Here is a 20,976-nt window from a genome sequence, read left to right as displayed (position 1 = left end):
TAAGTGTAGACTTAAGTGATGCAGAGATTAAGTTCAATTATGGTTTCTAAATTAAATTTCAGTGAGATTACAAAACACACCTGTGATAGTATTGGACACAAATTTGAAAGCTCAGAAACAGAACTGAGGTTTCTGATGCAGCATGGGGGTTTCTTTTGAACACATGCAGCAACACTAGCAGCATTTAACTGCATTCTCACACACTTGCATTAAAAAAAAATAAAAGTTCTGCATGGAAATAATTTGTGTTTTAATGAGCTCAGTTTTCTAAAACACTGACAGATTCAAAAGACTTACTGTGTATCTCTCCAGCCTTACATGGAAGGGCTGACACAGAAAAAGGCAGCAATACTGAATGATACTGAATCCTCAAGGAAGGACTTAATTTTGTCCAGGTTAGACTTCAGCCCCAAATCGGGGAGGTATTTCCTACTTGACTGTGTAGTGTATTTTATTTTGTGTGTTATTTTTTTTGTGCTTTGTTTTTTGGGTTTTTTTTAAACAAATAAGAACTTTTGTCACAGTTGAAAGGGACATATCTTTTGGTACTTGTTGAAACAAGATCTTTAACTCAAAGTGAGGCTCTAATCAGAGAGGTTCTCAAATGAAGAGGAAATCTCAGTGTCTTTAGCACTGCCTTCTCACCCTCTGAATTTTTCTTCACTCTATATAAAGCCTGAATTTTTTTTCACTTTATATGCATTACTCCTTCATGATGTTTAGTATGTTTACATAGGTAATGTTGCATAAATGTGCTTAAAACCTATTTTTTTTCAAAACTAAATATTCAAAATGTGAATGCTTACTACTAAGTTCATAGTGATGCATTTCTTTTAGCATGAAAAGGATCTGCTTTTCATACTGATATTGTCATTACTGTGAAAGATTTGCTGCACTGAGAAAAAATTTCTTCTCTCAACTATCTTTTGTTTTAAGTCTTCAGGAATAGCTTTGTTTTTCTTCCTTCAAAACTGACTTTTAAAATGATCATCCAGTTTTGGGATGCTTAGAATTTCATCTGAGATTTCAGGAGAATACTTCAGGATTGTGAGTGTTTTGCTAAGCAGGGTGGGAGAAAGTTTGCCCATGTAAGACACATATAGGGGAAAACTTAAGTAGAAGATGGGAAAAAAAAAATCTTGAGGACAAAAGGCATTAATAGGGATGTATAAAGATGTATAAGATAGATTGCAAAAATGCCTTACCTAAAGAGTGTTTGAACATTTACAATGGTCTTAGCATCTGCCATGTAGTCTTCCTCAGCACTCATTGTACTTTCTTTGTCCACCACCACCATATTAGCTGCAAAGGTGACTCCACATCTTAGTAAGTCATCTAGGCTTTTGTGAAGAGAAAGAGGGAGAAAGAAACAATCAACTTAGATATAGAATATGTAAAAGATAAGGCTTGGCTGGAATATGCAGATCACAGGCTGAGTTGCTGGTTCCCTTCATCTCTATGTACCTAATAGACCTTCCAATAGAATCTGTATCAAGTATTCTCAATTGATAGAATAGAAAATAAATAATTACTTTCCTTGAAGTCACACGGGCTGCACTTCAGTAGATTGTTACAGTCCCTCTCCTGTTGCTAAAATAATAAATTGTCCTGGGTGAGTGAGCAGAGGCCTGGTTGATACCAGCTGGGCCCAAACTGTGACAAATTTACTTCAGATTTTGAAAATAAGCATTTAACCTTTATTTGGGAGGACAGCATATCCTTATATGCTGCAACAACTTGCTTCATCACATGTACTTTTGGCACTAAACAGACCCAAATAGATGCTTTGTGTTGCTCTTTCCCACAATTACATTTCTCTTTCAAAATGCTAATGTGTCCTACCAGGACATCTGATATATTTCTCTTTTAGGAGAAGCTATGAGTTGGGAGGGGTTCTCGTGATGTTTTTAGGACCAGCTGTACATCAGTCAAACTTTGTACACTGCTGGATGGTTCCTGTCAAACTGACTGCAGGAAACACTCACAGACACTGGATTACAGTTCTCATCAAGCCTTATAGCTCTGTTTACCAAATAATGAATGTTTCAGTTATTTTAACATCTTCCAGAGAAACTAATCACTTTTGAAAGGTTTAAAAATTACTTTTCTGTAATGGTAAAGGCTATTAGGAACCTACCAATTTTTAAGTAAGTGTAAATAAGAAAAAAGGATGAATTCCATGGTTTCCAAGGGAAATTGGAAAAATAAACTTTTTACTTCCAAGGTGAAAAGCTGTCTTGTCATTAAATTTGCTTCGCATTTGGCAATCTGTAATATTAATTGTCTTCATTGTCCTGATACATTTTTTCCTTTCAATAATGATCTTCCTAGGTCTTGAAGTTTACATGCCTCTTAGAAATTCTTTTTCAAAGTTTGGGTAAGGAAAGCTCTACAAATTTTTGGTATTTATTTTACCTCTTACACGTATTACACGTAATGCATAATCTGATTATTTTTGAAACTGTGCCAGATGACCAGTGGTTAACTACAACAAAGAAAAGCTCTATTTTATAGGATCTTTACTAAATTTCAGTGCACAAGAAATCCAAACTTTCTGTGTGTAATTTGTATTTCTGCCTTTTCAGTCTTTCAGTTCATGCTTAAAAAGATAAATCCAAATTTCTGTATATCAGTGTTCCACATGCTCAACAGTTATTCTTAGCAGTTACATTCAGATAATTTGTGTAGAATTAAAAAAATACTGATGTAGAAGTATGGCCTGGCTTGGGCCAGGATAGAATTAATTTTCTGTCTTGTACTTTTGCTTCCAGCTAAGTATCTTGTAAGTAGCTGCACCTGCTGAAATCAACAGCAAGTTTCTCAGTCAGTGTCTGCTTCTGGGACTGATAACATTTGGTGTTTATAGTTACAGCCAGAGACTGGTGTGCAGAACCAAGGCCACTGCTCGGTTCTGGGGAAGATCTTATCCTATGGAAAGAGAAAGGGACTCTAGGGGTCACACCTGCAACAATCCTTTAGGGAGGAGCAGACAAGACAGGTGACCAAAATGGACTAAACAGAGTATTCCATCCCATACACATCATACTCAGTATAAATTTGAGGGATCACAAGGGTCAAACGCCTCCACTCTTCCCTTCAGCCCTTCTTCTCCTGTCCCTGTTTGCTTTGGCATCCTGGGAGGATTCCATCCCTTTGTCTGCCTGGGGTCCTGGTCCATACCAGCCTGGATCCCTGTGTTCCTGCCTCCAGCTCCCAACTGCTGCTGACCCCAGGATTCCAGCCTGGACTTTCCCAGGGCTGCCCTGCAGCCTCGGTGGTGACGTGAGAGTTATTGGGGGAAAGGGGGGAGGAACGTGGTATCATTCTTCTGTATATTTGTATATCTCTAATAATTTTTCCTTTTTTACCATTACTGTTTCATTAAAGCTGTGTAGTTTAGTTTCCAACCCATAAGACTCTCTCCCTTATTCTCTCTCCTTTTTCATCAGGGAGAGGAGGGAAATGAACAGAGAGCATCTGTCATTCAGTTAATTTCTGGCCATGACAAAGTGTTACAGTTCTACTTCCTGGCTACCTCTAGCTATAGGTTCCTTGCACAGCTAGGAAATCTCTTCAGATAGGTATCTCAATGTATATCTGAAAACTGCAGAACAGGTATCTGCTATTCAATGACATATTTTGACAAGTTCACCCCAGCTATGAATTTCGGTAAAACTATTTCTCTGCTGGCCATTCAACAAATGGTTCCAAAACTGTTCTTCTAGTTGGTTTCTAAGGTGGTGACATTTCATGCTGGATGATCAAATGACAAATATGTTAGATACTTAAAGGTGGTACTTTGGGAATGTATTCTATACCTATTAAATAAGAAAGGAAACTTTGCATATTTTACGTTGGAGTTCTTAACTACAGATAGTCAATTTCTATTAACTGTACATGTTTTAAAAACATGTTTAGGAAAACAAAGGGAATATGTATGACATATTATTAAAAGTGTTGGTTGTTATGATGAAAAAAGATGCAGCTATCTTTAAAAAACTCTAGTCAGAAAATCAAACCAAATTATAACTATGTATAGAGTACCTTAGAATCAGGGCTATAGGCTGTAGAAACGTATTATCTAAACAAGTGTTACTCCTAATGTTTTTTAAGATATTAACCTGTGTTCCCTCTCATATTTTTCACTAATCATACCCTTGTAAGTCAGAAATTAGAAATCACATAGTGTGTAGACACAAATCATGCATGCAAAAAGATCATCTTCAAATACAACACACACTTAAGCATGCAATGACAATACACACAACAAACCACTGAGCACTACAATGTTAAATTTTCTATAGTTGTTTCACCTACTTGTCGATAGAGCCCACCATGTAGTAAACCATTGGAAACCAACAGATTGCATCCAGAAAATGCATATCTGGCCTAAGCAGCAGATGGGATTACAAAATGAAACACAATATCACAACAGCAGCATCTCTTCTAAAATATTTCAATAAACTCTAATCTTTTTTTTTTTAATTAGCTTTTTTTAATCGGCAGTGCAATATAACTTCAAACAGGTTTGCAGAAAGCTGTGAATCAACAGTTTGCTGTGATCATAAAGAATGCTCAGAATTGACATGCTTATTTTAATAAATGCACTTCTTAAATAAAATTTTATGGCACAGTACAATACCAAATATAAGAATGAATGACTGGTGTCAAAGACACACTACCAAGTGCATGACTCCCATGCATGACTTAGGGATACTTAAAATAAGCAGTGAGAATTTTAATTCAAGTGTGAAGTAGAAACCAAATCATTGGGTTTTGTGCCAACAGCTCCATTCAAGTCAGTGAGACCATCTTAGATAAAACCTTATTTTAAAAGGGAATGTGAAAACTAAGATACTGTAGTCTATTCCATAATTTATTCAATCATAAATTTTACTGTATTTCTTCCTACAGACCAAGAAGCATAAAAAATCATAAAACACATGATGTGTAGATATCAGAATAAGCACAATAGAATAAATTGCCTTGATAAATACAGAAAATAGGAATATAATGACAAGGCATAGCTGTGTTCATCAAAGGTGGCTGAATTCCTAAGTCCAATGAAGTAAATTTACAAAATTCAAATTGACTTGAATGGCAGCCTGAATTCCACTTCATTCATGGATGAAAAGCATGCTGGCTTTTCAGTGAGCTTCTCTAGTCCCATGAAGAAGCTTCTGAGCCTTTCAGAGGAGTCACTGCAAACACTGTGTAGAGGGATACAGCACTAAGGGTATTAGTTTAATTAGTAACCAGAATTTTTGTTTTATGTAAGTAAAAAGTGGTTTTAGCTCCAAAATGTCACAACCACTTTCAAGTATCTAAACTAAGGCACAATATTGGAAAAGAGAACAAGCACTAGAGGGCCCTGTGTGCTCACACCTTTAATCTTTAAGTCACATAATCAGAAGTCTTTTAGGCTACTTCAGGCTTTTACCAATTTGTGTAATTCACTTTATGCCATAATATTTATATAATATATGTTTTATATATTATATTCATACATATTTATATAAAAAAACTTCTGCTTTGCACACACAGGTGTATGCAGCTTCACTGAAGAGCTGTCTGAGGCAAAAATTGGACATTTCACAGCAGGCCTTTGTATAATAAAAAAATGAGAACATATCTATGTAAAGGGAAAAAGTGTCACCCTGGAATCAGAACCTAAAAGTCATTTCTGTATTTCTGCTACTGTCATTTCATGAGTCACAGCTTGATGAGATTTTCTGTACAGCTAAACTCCATTTTTGTGGCTTCCAAATTGTGGTTTTAAGTATTTGAGCAGTACAAAAGCATTGAAAAAACCACCAAAAAGGCTCATTCATTGTCAGATTATAAATGAGTCAGTTTTGCCAGAGAAGCATTTGTCTGAAATTTTAAACAGCCAGTGACATCCAGATACAGAAGTAACAATATTACAGGTTCTAATTTACTTCCATGACTTTGTATAAACATAGACAAATGTGTGCATCCTACTGGCTTACAGAACTCTCTAACTTACAGTCCAAAATTATTAAAAATATAGCTAGCTGGTCCAGGCCCACTAAGTGCTTTGTGTTAAGTAGGTTAGTGCTGTCTGAAATGCTATCGTGTAGCTGTGAAACTGACACAGTGTGGGTTTTATGATGGTTATGAAGTTATGCAGTTTTAACAGTAATATTCACATTATTTTGGGTACTTTTGAAAAATACTTTATTGCAACATTGACCAAGAAGAATAAGGACAAAAATTCACTGCTTGTGCTTAAAATGAGTAAAAAGTTAATTTTATATATAACAGTGAACATAGAGTAATATTTTTGGCACTAACTTTTCTCAGGGATTTCTGTGCCAGAGTGTTATTGATTTTCAGTTGGCTGTGTGAAGAGGGATCATCTATTGAAGTTGTGGTAAAATGAGTTTAAAAGTTATTATAAAAATTTTTTAAATCTACTTACGGGTTATCCAGGAGCAATACAATGGGGTTTAGTTCTTTCTTTGGTCGGTAATAAGCTCTGAGTGGAACAATGAAGTTGTATAAGCCATTTCCAGCAGTTTCTGCTGCAACTATAATTAATTTATTTTTGAATCCATAGGCTTTGGCATCTTCATAGAAGTTATGTTGGCACCCCTAATAAGACACAAGTTCAGTGAATATGAATAAAGAGATTTAGCTATGATGTTAAAGGATTTTACTGTTAAAAACAAAATTTTATCAGATGACCTGATACAGACCTGAACACTTGGTAGTGGAAAGGATGAGAAAACATACCAGAGATTAGTGCTGAACAAACCTCATCTCTAAGCAAAAGATAAATAAGAATGCATCTTTGTCCTGTAACAGAAACTCTCTTTACCTTATCCAATCTTAGACAACAGAAGGGCACTTTTTCATGCAGAAGATGACAAAATGTGGGAGAGCTTCCAATATATGGAGAGTAAGGAGGATATCCTTTGGCATACCTAAGAGAATAGAAATGACATTTTTCAGTACAGCATATTACAGCTGCCATTTACAATTATTTTATGGGGTGTTAATACCTATGTTTAAGATTTGTGGTTATCTGTAGACTAGCAGAGCCAAGTATGTGGAATGTACTACATTTAATAAGGTTCAAAGGAATATATATTGTAGCTTTGACCAATTCAATACAATTTAATGAAAGCTATCATGCTTTTGTGGACTGAAGGAATTTTGTTTGGGTTTTTTTTATTTTTTTGTTTTGTTTTTTTTTTAGGCAGCTTTGGTAATGTTGAATGTCTGTACTAGAAACTTTGAAGGAAGTTGGAAAAAAAAAAAAAAAGGAAGGAAAGAGAGAAAATGGAAAAAGTTGTGTACTTCTGCTCTTCCTTCCCCATTTTTCTTTAAAGAACCTATTAAGAATGAGTGAGGTCATTACCTTCTTCCTTTAATAACACACTTTCAACATGGTTGGTATAAATTTTAAATTGCAAATCAGCTTGCTGATGATATGAAATTTCTAACTTGCTTTAGTTTGTAATAAGAGGCCTTTTAAATCTTGGTATTTCAGTCTGCAGGTTTAAGATTACTTCTTCTGTTTTCTTTTTCATTGGAGCTTTATGATCTTCCCTGGGGCTTTTCATGCTTGCCACTGTTGAAGATGGGAAAGTGTGCTAGGTGAGCTGCTGGCTTAATTGTGCATTTTGGTTTTAACATCCCTGTCATTAATCCCAGTAAACATAATTGCTTATCTGCATGGCAATTTCAGGATTGAATCTTCTAGTTTATCTGAGTAATGCATCATTACTTTCAGTAATATGCTAACAAGCATTTCAAATCAGACACAATCATTTTTTCTCTTACTGCTGCTTCTTTTTTTTCTGTTTTTTTCATTCCTGTATTTTGAAGTCAGACTGTGGCCCCGGTGCTAAAAAAGCCTGTTGAATGCTCTCATTACTGTTCTCAGGACAGAAGTACTTCAGCTGTTTACAAACCAGTTGCCTCATCTCTTTATAACTACAGAATATAACAAAAATCATCTTAAAAACACTATTCAGATACTATGTGCGTCATCATAGCTTTTCATTTTTGTATTTAGCAAACGTACTCTAAGCCTGCAGAGACTTCATCATCTGAGGGGGTAGTTTCATCTTCTGACTGGTCACTCAGCAGGTCACAAGTCTGAAGGGAGGATGAGTCTGCCACCTCCAGAACAGGAGCTATACTGGGCCTCCTGCCCTCCTTCCCTCCCTCGGAGGGCAGAGCCAGGGTAGGGCCGCTGGGCGTCCGGCATCCCGCGTCCTGCAAATCGATGGCCACTGTCCCTGAAAAAAGCATGGAAACACCTCCTCAGTCTGGCTGTCAGAATGTGGAAATGAGGTTCCCATCCCTAGTGGGGAGTTCCTGACTGCAAAGACAAAAGCTAAAGGGAATACTGTATTGATTGTATTTATGACATTAAAATATAACAAATATTTAAACTACACCCGAGGAAGTATTTTCCTTCAAAGTAGCCCTTTTTCTGACCATTAATATATGTTTTCTTGTAATTACCTTTTTAAAATCATGCTTTATATAATTAATCCATACTTATAGGCATCAAAACCTGTAGGTTTTTATTGAACAAGGGCATTTTTTTAATTATAGAAGCTCAAGAAAGCTTATTGCAAATGACCAGTTATGAATGACAAAGAAACTACCCATGTGGTTTTCCCAATTGTTTTGGTTTGTATACATTTTATTATTCCCTTTTTTATACAACAGGCATAAGCAGTTTAATTCCATATTGTCAAGTCAAAAAAACTTATTGTCAAGAAAAATTTACCTAAATTCTCTTCTGTTCTGTTTGTTTTTTGAAAAGACAACTGCAAGTGTTTAGTATGTTATCTTTCTGCATACTATTATAGTTTCTTAATATTTCAGGAATACACTGTTTACAGCTTTAAAAGCATAATTAATTGAATATGTTGTGAGGCTTATTAATTAATTTATTTATTTACTTACCCATGCTGGCTATTATACTGTGTACAGGTAGCCTAGAAGTTCCATGGTAAGATAATTTTGATTCATGTTTTTTTCTATGCTTTTCTTGCTTCTTAATAGCAGAATTCTCTTCTTTGGTGATATTTATATAAAAGCATATATCTGTAGAACTCATGATATATCGAGGACCTGGATTCAGCAAAATGTTTTTGTTATCTTCCTTTCTAACACCAATCAGACAGACTCCAAACCTTAATTAGAAAAGGAAAGGCATAGTTCATTTTGCATAATCCCATATATACTAGAATTTCCACTGTCAAAAATGAACCTCCAGTACATTTTTCTATTTTACAGTTCTGAACATTTGCAAATTTTGGATGACAACTGTGCTTGAAAAATATTGTCTCCTAAACCAGGCCATTTCTCAACAAGCAGTTTTTATGAGCTCATGAATCCCTAGGCATTTCAATTTTTCCTGATCCCTACAATATTCTTCTAATGCTGTTCCAGTTTATTTTTTTCCTATCAGATAAAGAGTCTCTTCTGAGAAATATTAGTAAAAGAATGGATACGTAATATGAGAAAGTCATTATTGTAAATTGTTCCATTATTCTTATGTAATGGAAACCATTTTCAGGATTCATTTATGTTACTCACTCCTAGAAATTTATTTTATTAGTCATAGAATATAAGGAATTAAAGCAAAAAATTATAATATTTCACTTTTCAAGTATGGGAACAAACTCATTTTTCAGAGCTTGATATATGTTCATTTTGCTAAATATATAGGAATAGACTTGATTTGTGTTCAGTTTCTACATTCAGGTCACAAACCAGCACTGAGTGATGCATGATCTGGAACCTAAAGAGGATACAATCACCAGAATGTAGCATGTATTCCCTTTAAACTGAACATTTTGCATAAAATTAACATGCCACAAAGGAAGACAGATTTCCAGCCAATTCCTAAATTGAAGCAAAACATAAATACATTAACATACTTCCACTCCCCCTTTTCTTGATTCTTTTGGAGATGGAAAGGGACTGGTGTTCTTACATAACCTCTGGAGGGAACAATTTTTTTCTGGTTGTCAGCTCTATCCCACATATCCTTTATATTCTGTTCCTTCAGATTGAGCTGGCCCAAGCAGAATTAACATTAAACATAAGCTTTTGCCTGACCAGCTGTACCTTACAGAAAAATATCCATGGCCAGACATTTCAACCCAGAAAGAGAGTAATGTGTAATATTGCACCTTTGAATGCAGATTGCATCTTTGAATGCAGAGCTACAATGCAGGCAGAGCAAAGAATTATTTGTTTCATGTCTTTAATTGCTGATAGGAAAATAAACATACTTTTTATGTGCATGGAAAGAAGCATATGTGAAGCTTTTCCCCTCATACTCAGCAAAGAAAGCACTTTCTTCCAGGTTAATGTGATACACTTCATTACCAGAGCATCTGCCATACATTTTCTGCCATTGTTCTTGTGATTGCTGACACTCCCTGAAACAGGTAGAGATGAAGAGAATAGTTTAAAATTTACTGTAGAATTCTGATTCATCAGAACAGGATTTAATGGCAATAGAAACTACAAATTTCTATTAAAAAGGTCCCACAGGCTAATCTGAAAGAAATATTTGGTAATACTTTAAGTACAGAGATAACTTTAATGAATTAAAGAGCATTTTGTGCTAAGTAATAGGAATATAAGTTTATGTACTTTAATATCAGGAGATACAGCTGTATTGCTTTAAATTTACACCATAAGCAGATCCATTGCAATCTCAAGATGACAGCATACTCATTTTATTCATAAAGACAGACTCTTCAGAAGCTCCATGGCAGAATGTCTGGTTTCTTTTTGAAGTAGGTGGAGAATCTTAAATATAACTTCCATAGGAAAAACCCATTTGGCTTTTGTCAGCTCATCTATAAGAGAGATTTCTTTTTTTTTTTTTTTTTTCTGCAATTACTTATCAGTTATCTTCACTGTTTATCCTATGGACATACTTAGTTTCTGTGCCTTGTATATTATTATTACTATTTACCTTCTTTTCTCTAGTGCAAGAAAATAAAGTATCACTTTAACCATATTAAGTATATCATCCTTTACTGTGTGCAGCCAACATTCTTCATACAGATGGACTGTCACTGGAACTGTTCCAAACCTCAGCTAACACAAAAACTGGCAGACTCAGTGCTTTTATGAACTTCTTTTTAAAGTTTCATGTGGAACCAAGGCTCTGGCTGCATGGGTTTTACAGAATATAATGTATGCATGTATATACACACATTTACACAGATAGGACATAAAAGTAATAAATGTCCTCTGTGTTTTGCCACTTGGAGCTAAGATTCCAAGATATTGGAGTATGCTCCTTGGTGTTCATTTATGCATTTCCAGTATCTTAGCCAATTTCTGGTTTTCTTCACCATTCTTCTCCACCCTCAGTGCAGAAACATTTTGTCTCCAGATGGAAACGTGAACCATTTTTTATTGAAATGATATTAACAAGCAGTACAGTTTGATTAGAATAGTGGGACTAGAAATATAAATATATAGAAGATATAATACAATATAAATAGAAGATAGAATATAAGTATAGAAGATTTTTTTTTCCAAATTTCACTCTTCCCATTAAAATAACCTGTTTAAAATTCACCTGTTTAAAGTCTGCTTGGTTCCAGTCAGTTGTCTAAAAGCTTCCCATGGGGCTGTTCTGTAAAGATCAGGTCAAAAGTTCAGGTCAAAAAGGCTATTCCAATATTTTATATTGTAATACAAACCCTGATAAAGTTCTATTACTAGATTATATTATTAGATGACATTTAAGGATAAATATGATGATTAATCATTAAGACAAAAAATAAGATTGTAAATAAGATTCAAGGTAGAATTTTGGTGTCTTACAGACTCAGGTTTTGAATTGCATAAACCACATAGAAGATAATTGGATTATTTACATCTCCTTTGTGTAATCTAAAAAGTAGCATTAAAGACCAAAGCCAGTTCATGTAAACAGCCACAAACTTCCCCTTAATTTTAATAGCAAGTTGGTCTGGCCAAAGTTGCTTAGAAATTGTTTTCCTCAGTCTTTTGATACATTAATAGCAGAAGGTGTTTTTAATTATGTACATGTGTTCTTTTTGTTTACAAAGTTTTCATTTCTTATCTTCCAGTGAATTCCCAGTGTGTTTGTCTTCATGATTATCAGAAATTAGCTTGTGTTATTAACAGTGTACAACACTCAACACTTGTATTATTAACAGTGTTCCACTACTTCTCTAATTTAGGGAATAGGAACAGGTAGCACTTCATTTGTAAGAACACAACAAACAGTTGGGACAATCTTTTACCTCTGAACTGTTTAATTCCATTGAAATGTAAATCATTTAGGTTAAGATCAGCACTTCACCACTTTAATAATAAATGTTAAGGAGCAAGCATTAGTAAGTGTTCATGTTTTCCTTTAATGAATGACTTTTTACTGGGAAATGACAAAAAACAACACGTTCTGGTTGGCTCCTTGGTAACCTTCTCTGGCTCCATGCACATAAATATGTAAAAAGAAAGGGCATTTCTTATTGACTGGAAAGGCACAAGAAGTCATTTGAACTTGGTTATCTGTGATAACAACTTCAACATTCCCAGTCACTATATTAAAGTTACTAAACTTGTGAGTCAGCAGATAAGGGGCTTCTGTGAATGGAAACCTCAAGTAATTATTAAGAAAATCTTCCCAATGACTTTAAATAGACCTTAAAAAGATTACCCCATGTTGGAAGCATTCATTGCAGTCTCCCCATAATCCAAGCCTGTTCTCTTTATCTAAGGATGTCAGTACTGATAGGGATTTTAAAATCAAGTCCTACATAGTTTAATGCAGGTGCAGGATAGTGAAAAGATAATGAAACAGGACCCAATATGAAGGAAAGCATTTACTTTTAACATTGGAAGTCTGCTTATGCTCATTATTATTTAGATTTATTTTAGTACTTAGCTTGGATATAAATGCATGGGTAGTTAAAATTTTTATTTATTGTTTAATCTTTTTTCACTTCACAATTCCACTTAACCAAACTCAAACATACACCCAACTTAATTTTTTGTGTGCATAAAGGTAATTCATCCTAATTTAACAATTAGAAGTTGATTTACCTAATGCTCACCTCATTGCTCAACATTAGAAATTATTTAGAAAAGACAATAAAATTATCTTGATTGCTAAATCAGTCAAATCCAAAGCAGTTATAAGTCTGCAATGCAAGGACAAGCTGTAAATGAAGCTCAAAACCAACACCTGTTTTGAAATCAGGTTTATCCCTGAAGACAGAAGTGCAGAATCATTTGGTTTTCCAACACTGCTGAAACACTGGAGTCAGAGCAAGTCTCATGAGATACTTCTGAAGCCTGTATGTTTAATCTAAATTCTTCCTCTAAAACATTAGTGTATACTTCTAAGTGTACTGCTTCTAAGGAGCAGATTTAGACCAATATACAGCAATCAGAAGTCTAGCAAAAAGATACCTTTGTCCTCACTTCCTAATTCTGATTGCTTTACTTGGCAAAACTTTTATGATCCATTAAACAGATTTGTGCACTTCTATAAAACTTAATGAAAATATAAAGTTAAATTAGACTTTTGAAACCATATTCCAAGCATTTCGAAGGGATTTTAAAAACTGCAATAAAAGGGGGAAGCAAGCCATCACTATTTTGGAAATTATGTGCCTTTTAATGTTTGGGAACTATGTAAAATTTTAGCAAAAATTAAGGGAATTAGAAAAAATATTAAATTTGAAAGCTTAGAAAGTGATATTCTAAGAAAGGAAGACTTAATTTTTTTAGTGTATTTTTAGCATGATGAAGTCAAGACTATTCAAATTTTAAAATATTTGAAGTTTGTCCTTCTAATATCTCTGTTTCAGGCTTTCAGAGATGCAGTGTGATTTTAAAAAAAGTCATATCTGTTCCATCATTTGGTTCAGCGTTAATGCACATGCTCTGAGATGTCCAGAGTTTGCCAGTTTTCATTATTTTTGGAGCTCATCTCAGATTAAATGCTCTGATGAGTGCTAAAGTTGAAGAATGACAATTAGACATATTTACTTTTCCAGTATTTCTGGTTTTATGCAGCAAGTTTGTGTGCTTCTGTAAGGATTCAAAGTAATGTTGTCTACTATTTCTGCAAAAAAAATTTCCTTTGATCCTACTCTAAAATGATCAGAGTAGAAATCAGTTACCTTAATAACCCTGATTACATCAATTAATTCTAATTGCAAAAGAAATAATTAGTGCTTTTGCATTCTTCTATAGTTACTCTGCATCATAGTTTGAAATCTGTATAAATGATTAATATGTCTGTATTAAAAATAATTAAAAAAAGCAGAAAGCAAAGTCCTGGTTTTTTGCTGACGGAAAATCTTCTGCTAGCACTTAAAAATACCACTCATTTAAACTACATATAATATGAAATAACTAAAAATACTCTGTATTCTATGCATGTCAGATAATGAAAACTGGGCAGATGAAGAATGCATTTCAGCATAACTCTCAGATAGCATGGATTTTTTTTTTGTTGTCTTCCTATTAGATTCTAGCACAGACAGTGCCATTAAAATCTTGACATTGGTTGTTCTTGATAGTGAAACTTCCAGCAATAATTTCAGTTTTCCCCATCCTGGGCTCAGGGGAATATTAAAAAAGCCATACAGAAGATTAAATAACTCTGTAAATATCAAGATGTTACTGGGTCTGTGGTTACTTGAAAAAAAACTATGCTTTTTTCCTAGACTCTCCAATGTATTCTTGTGCAACCTATATGCACGAATTCCAGCTCTACATATATATTTGGAGATTTACTCTTTAATGCCTGTCTCTGCCCACAGGATTTTAAGGTATTTATTTAAAGGATTTATAAGGGATTTTTAATAAGATATTTACAGTGAGGTATTTCTTTAATGCCTTATTATTCTAAGAATATAGCATAGAATAGATATACAAACTGTGAAAAAATTATTTTGGTAAATACAGAGAGGTTCTACCATGAATAAGCAGTCAGTAGAGATACAATAATTCTGTACTTCTTTTGGCAGTCTCATCACAGGTATGTTTGCTTGCTTCTTAATGTACAGGTACTGAAGAGTGATTATATTATCAGAAAAGTGCTTTTAGAGCTCAGTGACAAGGTATTTTTATATATGTACCAAAATAGACCCTAAAATTACCATAATAAAATGATTTTGTTGGTGTTCCTAAGTGGCAGATCCAAGATTCAATCTGATAAATTAGAAATTAAAAATTTTCGTATTTTCTATTATGAAAGTGGCACAATAGCATGCAACAACTATTAAATACTGGGGAGGTTGTTTCTTTTTGAAATTTCAATATCTTGAGTAAAACATCTTGATGTTTTTCTGGTGCTGAAAGTTCCAATTTTTTTTTTTTTTTTTAATTGTAGTTGTCTGAGAGTTCAGGATAAGAGCTATTTTCCAAAGAATATCAGGTATAACTTTTACAAGGTTTTGTTTGGTTTTTTTTGTTTGAGTTGATTTGGGGTTTTTTTAATGGTATTACATACTTACTGTCCCCTAGATGTATGAACCAGCAGTGTGATTAATGTAGAGGTAGCTGGGCAAATACAATTTAGAGCTAGCATAGCATATTTGAATTCCTCTTCACACACAACATGATCTGTAGAAAAAGAGAGGATTTTGTTTTACAAAAATACTTTCCAATGAACAGAATTATCACTTCCTTTCCTTGTCTAGAAAAATGGTGAAGATAAGGACAATAAAATTTGCCTCTAGATGTTCATCTTCCACTTGAACCTGGGGAGCAGCTGTTTATGATTTGCCCCATTTATGCTCTTGGGTTGTATGAATACTTTTTTGTCCAGTGGATGCTTTCTGTCCTGCAGCTACACTCGGAGAGGATGCAATGGCTCTGTGAATTCTGAGGTTCCACTGTGAATTCCACTTCCAGTATCTTTGCTGCACTGGTGTAAGGGGTGAGTGTCAGGGAGATGGAGTTAGGCTTTTCTCAGTGGTGACCAGTGATAGGACAAGGGGTAATGGGTGTAAATTGGAGCATAGGAGGTTCAAGTTGAATATCAGAAAGAATTTTTTTACTGTAAGGGTGACGGAGCCCTGGAACAGGCTGCCCAGGGGGGTTGTGGAGTCTCCTTCACTGGAGACATTCAAAACCCACCTGGACACGTTCCTAGGCGATGTACTCTAGGGGGCCCTGCTCTGGCAGGGGGGGTTGGACTAGATGATCTTTCCAGGTCCCTTCCAACCCCTAGGATTCTATGATTCTATGATTCTATGATTCTATGATTCTATGATTCTATGAGGAAGCTGTGTAGCACAGTCCAGTGTGTGTGTTTTGCACAAAGTTTTACAGAGACATCAAGCACTGAATGCAGACACAGTTTTGTGCCCAGGGTATTGCTGTGCAGCAGTGCTGATCACTTAGGCTGTACAGGCTTCCAGACTGACTCTTTGGCAGTGCCTCTGGGTATTTGCACTGCACTTTAATGTATGATGAAAGTTTCACTACCACCTCCCCCAGGAACTCCTCACAGCTGCTGCCTCTTTGCAATCTAGGCCAGAGGGGTGCTTGGTTTTTCTTTTCCATTTTTTTACAACCTTTTGTTATTTTTACCTCTGTCCTTGTCTGGCTTTTTTAATCACAAAGTTGTACTTTGTTTCGGAGAGTACTTACAAGAAAGTGTCTGCACATTAATACTTGCTGTGATGGGATGCCAGAGACATGCCTATTTCCTTCTGTCTTTCAATGGAATTTTGGGGAGGGGAAGTGAGAAAAGAGGAATTACATCTAGTCCTTTCTATTGACTTAAAACTGCCAAATCTTCTGCATATACTTTCAGTATTGAATGAATCATTATTCAACTTGGTTGGTTAGTGCTTAAGATTCAGATCACAGTTAAATGCTCTCCTGTGCTGGTGATGGCATGAAAAGGAAACACAAATTCCTCTTTAATGCCATTCACAGATACTTGTGATGGTGTTAAAATGGATATGAGATGAGATAAGCACAAAACTTACAATTTAATTAAACTTCTTGTCAGTGTAGAAACTTAGTCATAGAAGTTTTCTAAGGTGATGAAGGTATTGCTGAATGCTAAGTAGATTTTTTTTTTCATCTGAATTTAGTGTTTGATTCACTTTATGCTACTTTCAATGGGAACAGAACTTCTCATTAGAAATACAATGATGATCAAAACAAAAGATATATAAAAAGTGTAAAAGTAAGCAAATAATTTCCTCACCTAGATCTGAGCTGTCTGCATACCTCTTACTTCTAATGTATCATTGAAATCCATAGAACCACCTTACCTAAACTTAGCTACTTTCTAGACAGTATTTATAGTCTAGCTATAAACATGACACTTAATGAAAAACAGCTGAGTGCATACTTTGTGTGCCTTTTCTGTTCTTTTTTTTTTTGAAAGGCATTTCAGTAACAGAATCAGTGACTACTGAAAGGAGAAATTCGTTCTCTCACTTTTTGAAAATGAGGCCTATTTAAATGTCATAGGGAAGGAATGAATCTAGTTATATAAAGACACTGTCGAATATAGAACAAAATGAGATTTTTTTTTTTTCCCCTCCTCTAGAGATATTTCAGTTAGAGCAATTAAATATTTCCTTCAGAAAATATTTCAGACAAGAATAGGTCCTTTTAGTTGACCATGTGCCACTAATAAGTCTCCTTGAATTTTAAACTACAGATTTTGAGAGAGTAGGGCATAGTCTACTGCTTGGATGGAATATCTGCATGTCATTACCATGAGTCAGATAACAAAGATTTATGACAGTGAATACTCTATCCCTGCTATTGAAGAAATGAGAAGTCTCCATATTTTTAAATTTGTGTAGGATTTTGCCAAATAACCTCACCTTTTTTTTTTTTTGTTTTGAATGTTATATTATATTAGATAATACTTTCGAAAATAGGAGCAAGAAAATAACATACAGAAAAATTATTTTACTTCAGATTATATACTTTAACCAAATTCTACAGGCTGACTAAATATACATAAATGAAAACTAATAAATCAAGGATGGCACAATGCAAATGAAAAGTGTATCTAAGAGTTTAAAACCCCATATGTTCTGTAGTCTCTAATGCATATGGTAGACTTTTTGGATGTTTTTTATGTAAAATGTCATATTAACAGGGAATATAGCTCACAGCAGACAGATATTGCTGTCCTTAATCTCAGGATTAAGATGACAATCTTAATCTCATATGTGTACAAGATTCACACTGTGATCTCAAGTGTTCTTACATCAGGAGTCATGGAGCTGGGAACTGAAGGACTATTTCCACTCCCATTTTATACTTTGTGAAAGCCATTTACAGTCTTCATGACTTTTTCAGGATGTATAAAATTGGTGTGTGAAAATAATACCCTACCTATTTCAGAAGTGTTTTGAAGCTTCTGAATTCTCAGGGGTACTTTGAGAACATCAATCAGGTGACAGACTCTTGAGTGATCTAATTACCATGATTAGAAATATTGTAGCCATTTCAAACTATGGTACTATGGGCTTCTCCTTTTGGCTGAATTTAAGTTCTTGTATTAAACATAGATCAGGCCAAAAATAATGTGCTCATTATTAGACAGATTATATCTTGCCTACACTATTACTGTGCTTTATACTGGTGCTTGGCACTCTCACTGTGGAGCTGTGGTGAGGACTGTACAGAACTTCACCTGATGATTCCTCTTCTGCAGTGAGTAAGGAGGAAGCTGGGTCACAGCTCTCCCTCTCCTCAGGTCTGGGACATCAGGCAGCAGACATAAGTTATGAATTTAAACAAAAGTTAAAATAACAGAGTCCCGAGACAGCAGGGATGAGAATCTGCAAATTTCTCATTGAGTGTGGCAGTGAAGCAGCAGAGGAAGCTGCAGTTTCTCTTGGATTGAATATTAAGTATGTCAAATCAGTTTACCAAATAGAAATCCTTTACTGCATTTATACTGGAGAAATAATCCATTTAGATTTTCCAGAAGCTGTAGTGTCTGTTGAAAATATATTTTGACAGAAAATTTGTTACTAAGTCTGTCTCAAATAGATGTAGTAATGCAGTAGAGTGAGTTATGACTTCTGTAATGTTCTTGAGGACAAACCATACTCAAAATCCTGATTTATACCTGCAGCATCAGCCATGTGGTAACAATGTCCCAGACCTGACAATGGTTCTGAGAAACCTTCCTGTTGTCAGTTTGATAGGTTCATATGATTACTGCCAGACCAGATAATGCCTATCCATTTTCTTTAGACTATTTTTATCTTTAATTGGTAGACTAATAATCAGATGTATTCAATATCCATTTTGGTATCTAGACTGTGTACCTTTTGAATAAACTACTGAAGGTTTTAAATGTCAGACTTCAGCAGTCTGTGCAAATTCATTGCTGAATTGCGAATAGAGAACATCAAAATATATCCCTAGTTCCTGGAAATATGATTATAGATAATTTCTGATTATTCAAGGTGTTCAACTCAGAAAATATGCAATTTACTTCAGGTTCTGAATTGTTGCTGTGCTGTGGACAATCTCCATTTTATGTCATGTTTGTGCTGAAATGCAAGGCCAGATGGATGCACTAAGGTTACATGGCCTTATGTAGCCCTGTGTGTTTGAAAGAAAACCAGGAATACTGAGAACACCATTTTTAACTGAGCATGAAGGAAACTGCAATATTACTGAAAGAGAAACTGAGCATGCCAAGGCATTTGTATGTTGGGAATTACTAAGGAGTAATCAAAGCATTTCAGCTTAAGACATAAGATTATTAACAATAGTGATACAGTGTCTCCTGCCCCATTGTAGCTGTCACGTTAAGAGTGGTTGTTTATTAATAAAGTGTCCACACCTTGAACTTGCAAAGGAGTCTGCTGGGACACTTATGTCCTGTGCTTTTCAGATTCCAGTGAAGAATCATATTCAAGCACAGAGAAATATTTCCACTGTGCTAACACAAGCATAAGTTAGGATTTTAAACGAAGAAGTTAAAATAACAGAGAAAGTGGAGCATGCTAGGGCATCAGATGTATCTGGCATCAGGTGAAAAGCCAGGAAGCTGTCTTTTTGACAGGCCATATTACTCTGTGCAACTTGTCTCCATTCTCTTGCTTTGATGACAAGAATAAGTTCTCGTAGAATCATTAAAAAGAGGAAGAATGTGAAAGTCTTGTCTACCAGATGAGAATAAATTATAACAATTACTTGTCCTACATACTGTTTCTGAAGCATAAGGCAAAAAATCTCCAGCATGCTATTTAAAAATGCAGTCAGAGTCTAAATTTCAGGACTGTCTCATGCAATCTATGATAATTGGTGAAGTTAATATAAGCTGCTGAGAAACTGGGCTTCTAGTGTTTCATACATTGTCAAAGTAGTTAAAAGTGACTTCCATTAGGAGGACTTTCCAGAACTCTTTGGTTGGTTGGTTGTGGTGGTTTTTTATTGTCTAAATTCAGGATCTTTCTTTTTGACAGTTAGTTTCTAAACCTGTGTGTAAAGGAAAAAAAAAAATCCTATTGCTGAATATTTCAGGTTCCTAAAAATGCAGAATATTATTTTTGGAAATCTCCAGAAGAAAGGAGTGTTTTTTTAAAAGAATATCAAATTTAAATACACTTTTGCATTAAGGCAGTATTAAAGAAGTCTTGAATTATAACAGGAAAAGGACTTAGAAAAATGTTCCATGTGGTTACTACAAATTTTTTAGCATGAGCTGTACAGGGCTGTAGGCTGCAACCCCCCTCTAGATACATATTTCACAATGAAGAATTGAATGACATTAATAACCAAAGTAGAGTCCTCTCAGGAGAATGTCTGCAAGCAAACTGTTCTCATGACTCTGTCAGTGGCTGAACCATTTGCAGTATGTAACCATCCAGTGGTAATGTTTTATCCTGTCCCTAACCTTGCTGAATTTAAAACTTAATTAAAATTTTCCTGTGAGTAAGATTAAATTAATCTTGAAGGCAGCCTTCTAGT

General features: G+C 34.9%; 1 protein-coding gene across 8 annotated transcripts in view; it reads right to left on the bottom strand.

Annotated features, from left to right (window-relative positions):
• KCNT2 (potassium sodium-activated channel subfamily T member 2) overlaps positions 1 to 20,976 on the bottom strand; it is a 124,849-nt gene that overhangs the window by 18,079 nt on the left and 85,794 nt on the right. For 5 of the 8 annotated variants that reach the window (XM_071751060.1, XM_071751061.1, XM_071751066.1 and 2 more), the window contains 9 exons: positions 15,519 to 15,627; positions 11,597 to 11,653; positions 10,287 to 10,436; positions 8,950 to 9,179; positions 8,054 to 8,270; positions 6,842 to 6,947; positions 6,443 to 6,615; positions 4,318 to 4,389; positions 1,206 to 1,340 (listed from right to left, as the gene is read on the bottom strand). In XM_071751060.1, coding sequence (XP_071607161.1) covers positions 1,206 to 1,340; positions 4,318 to 4,389; positions 6,443 to 6,615; positions 6,842 to 6,947; positions 8,054 to 8,270; positions 8,950 to 9,179; positions 10,287 to 10,436; positions 11,597 to 11,653; positions 15,519 to 15,627 — 1,249 coding nt within the window. The remainder of the gene's footprint in view (positions 1 to 1,205; positions 1,341 to 4,317; positions 4,390 to 6,442; positions 6,616 to 6,841; positions 6,948 to 8,053; positions 8,271 to 8,949; positions 9,180 to 10,286; positions 10,437 to 11,596; positions 11,654 to 15,518; positions 15,628 to 20,976) is intronic. The other 3 variants (XM_071751062.1, XM_071751065.1, XM_071751067.1) reach the window with 1 other exon arrangement.

Source organism: Heliangelus exortis, chromosome 8, assembly GCF_036169615.1.
Source record: "Heliangelus exortis chromosome 8, bHelExo1.hap1, whole genome shotgun sequence".
Lineage (NCBI taxonomy): Eukaryota > Metazoa > Chordata > Aves > Apodiformes > Trochilidae > Heliangelus > Heliangelus exortis.
This window is presented reverse-complemented; position numbering and strand designations above follow the sequence as displayed.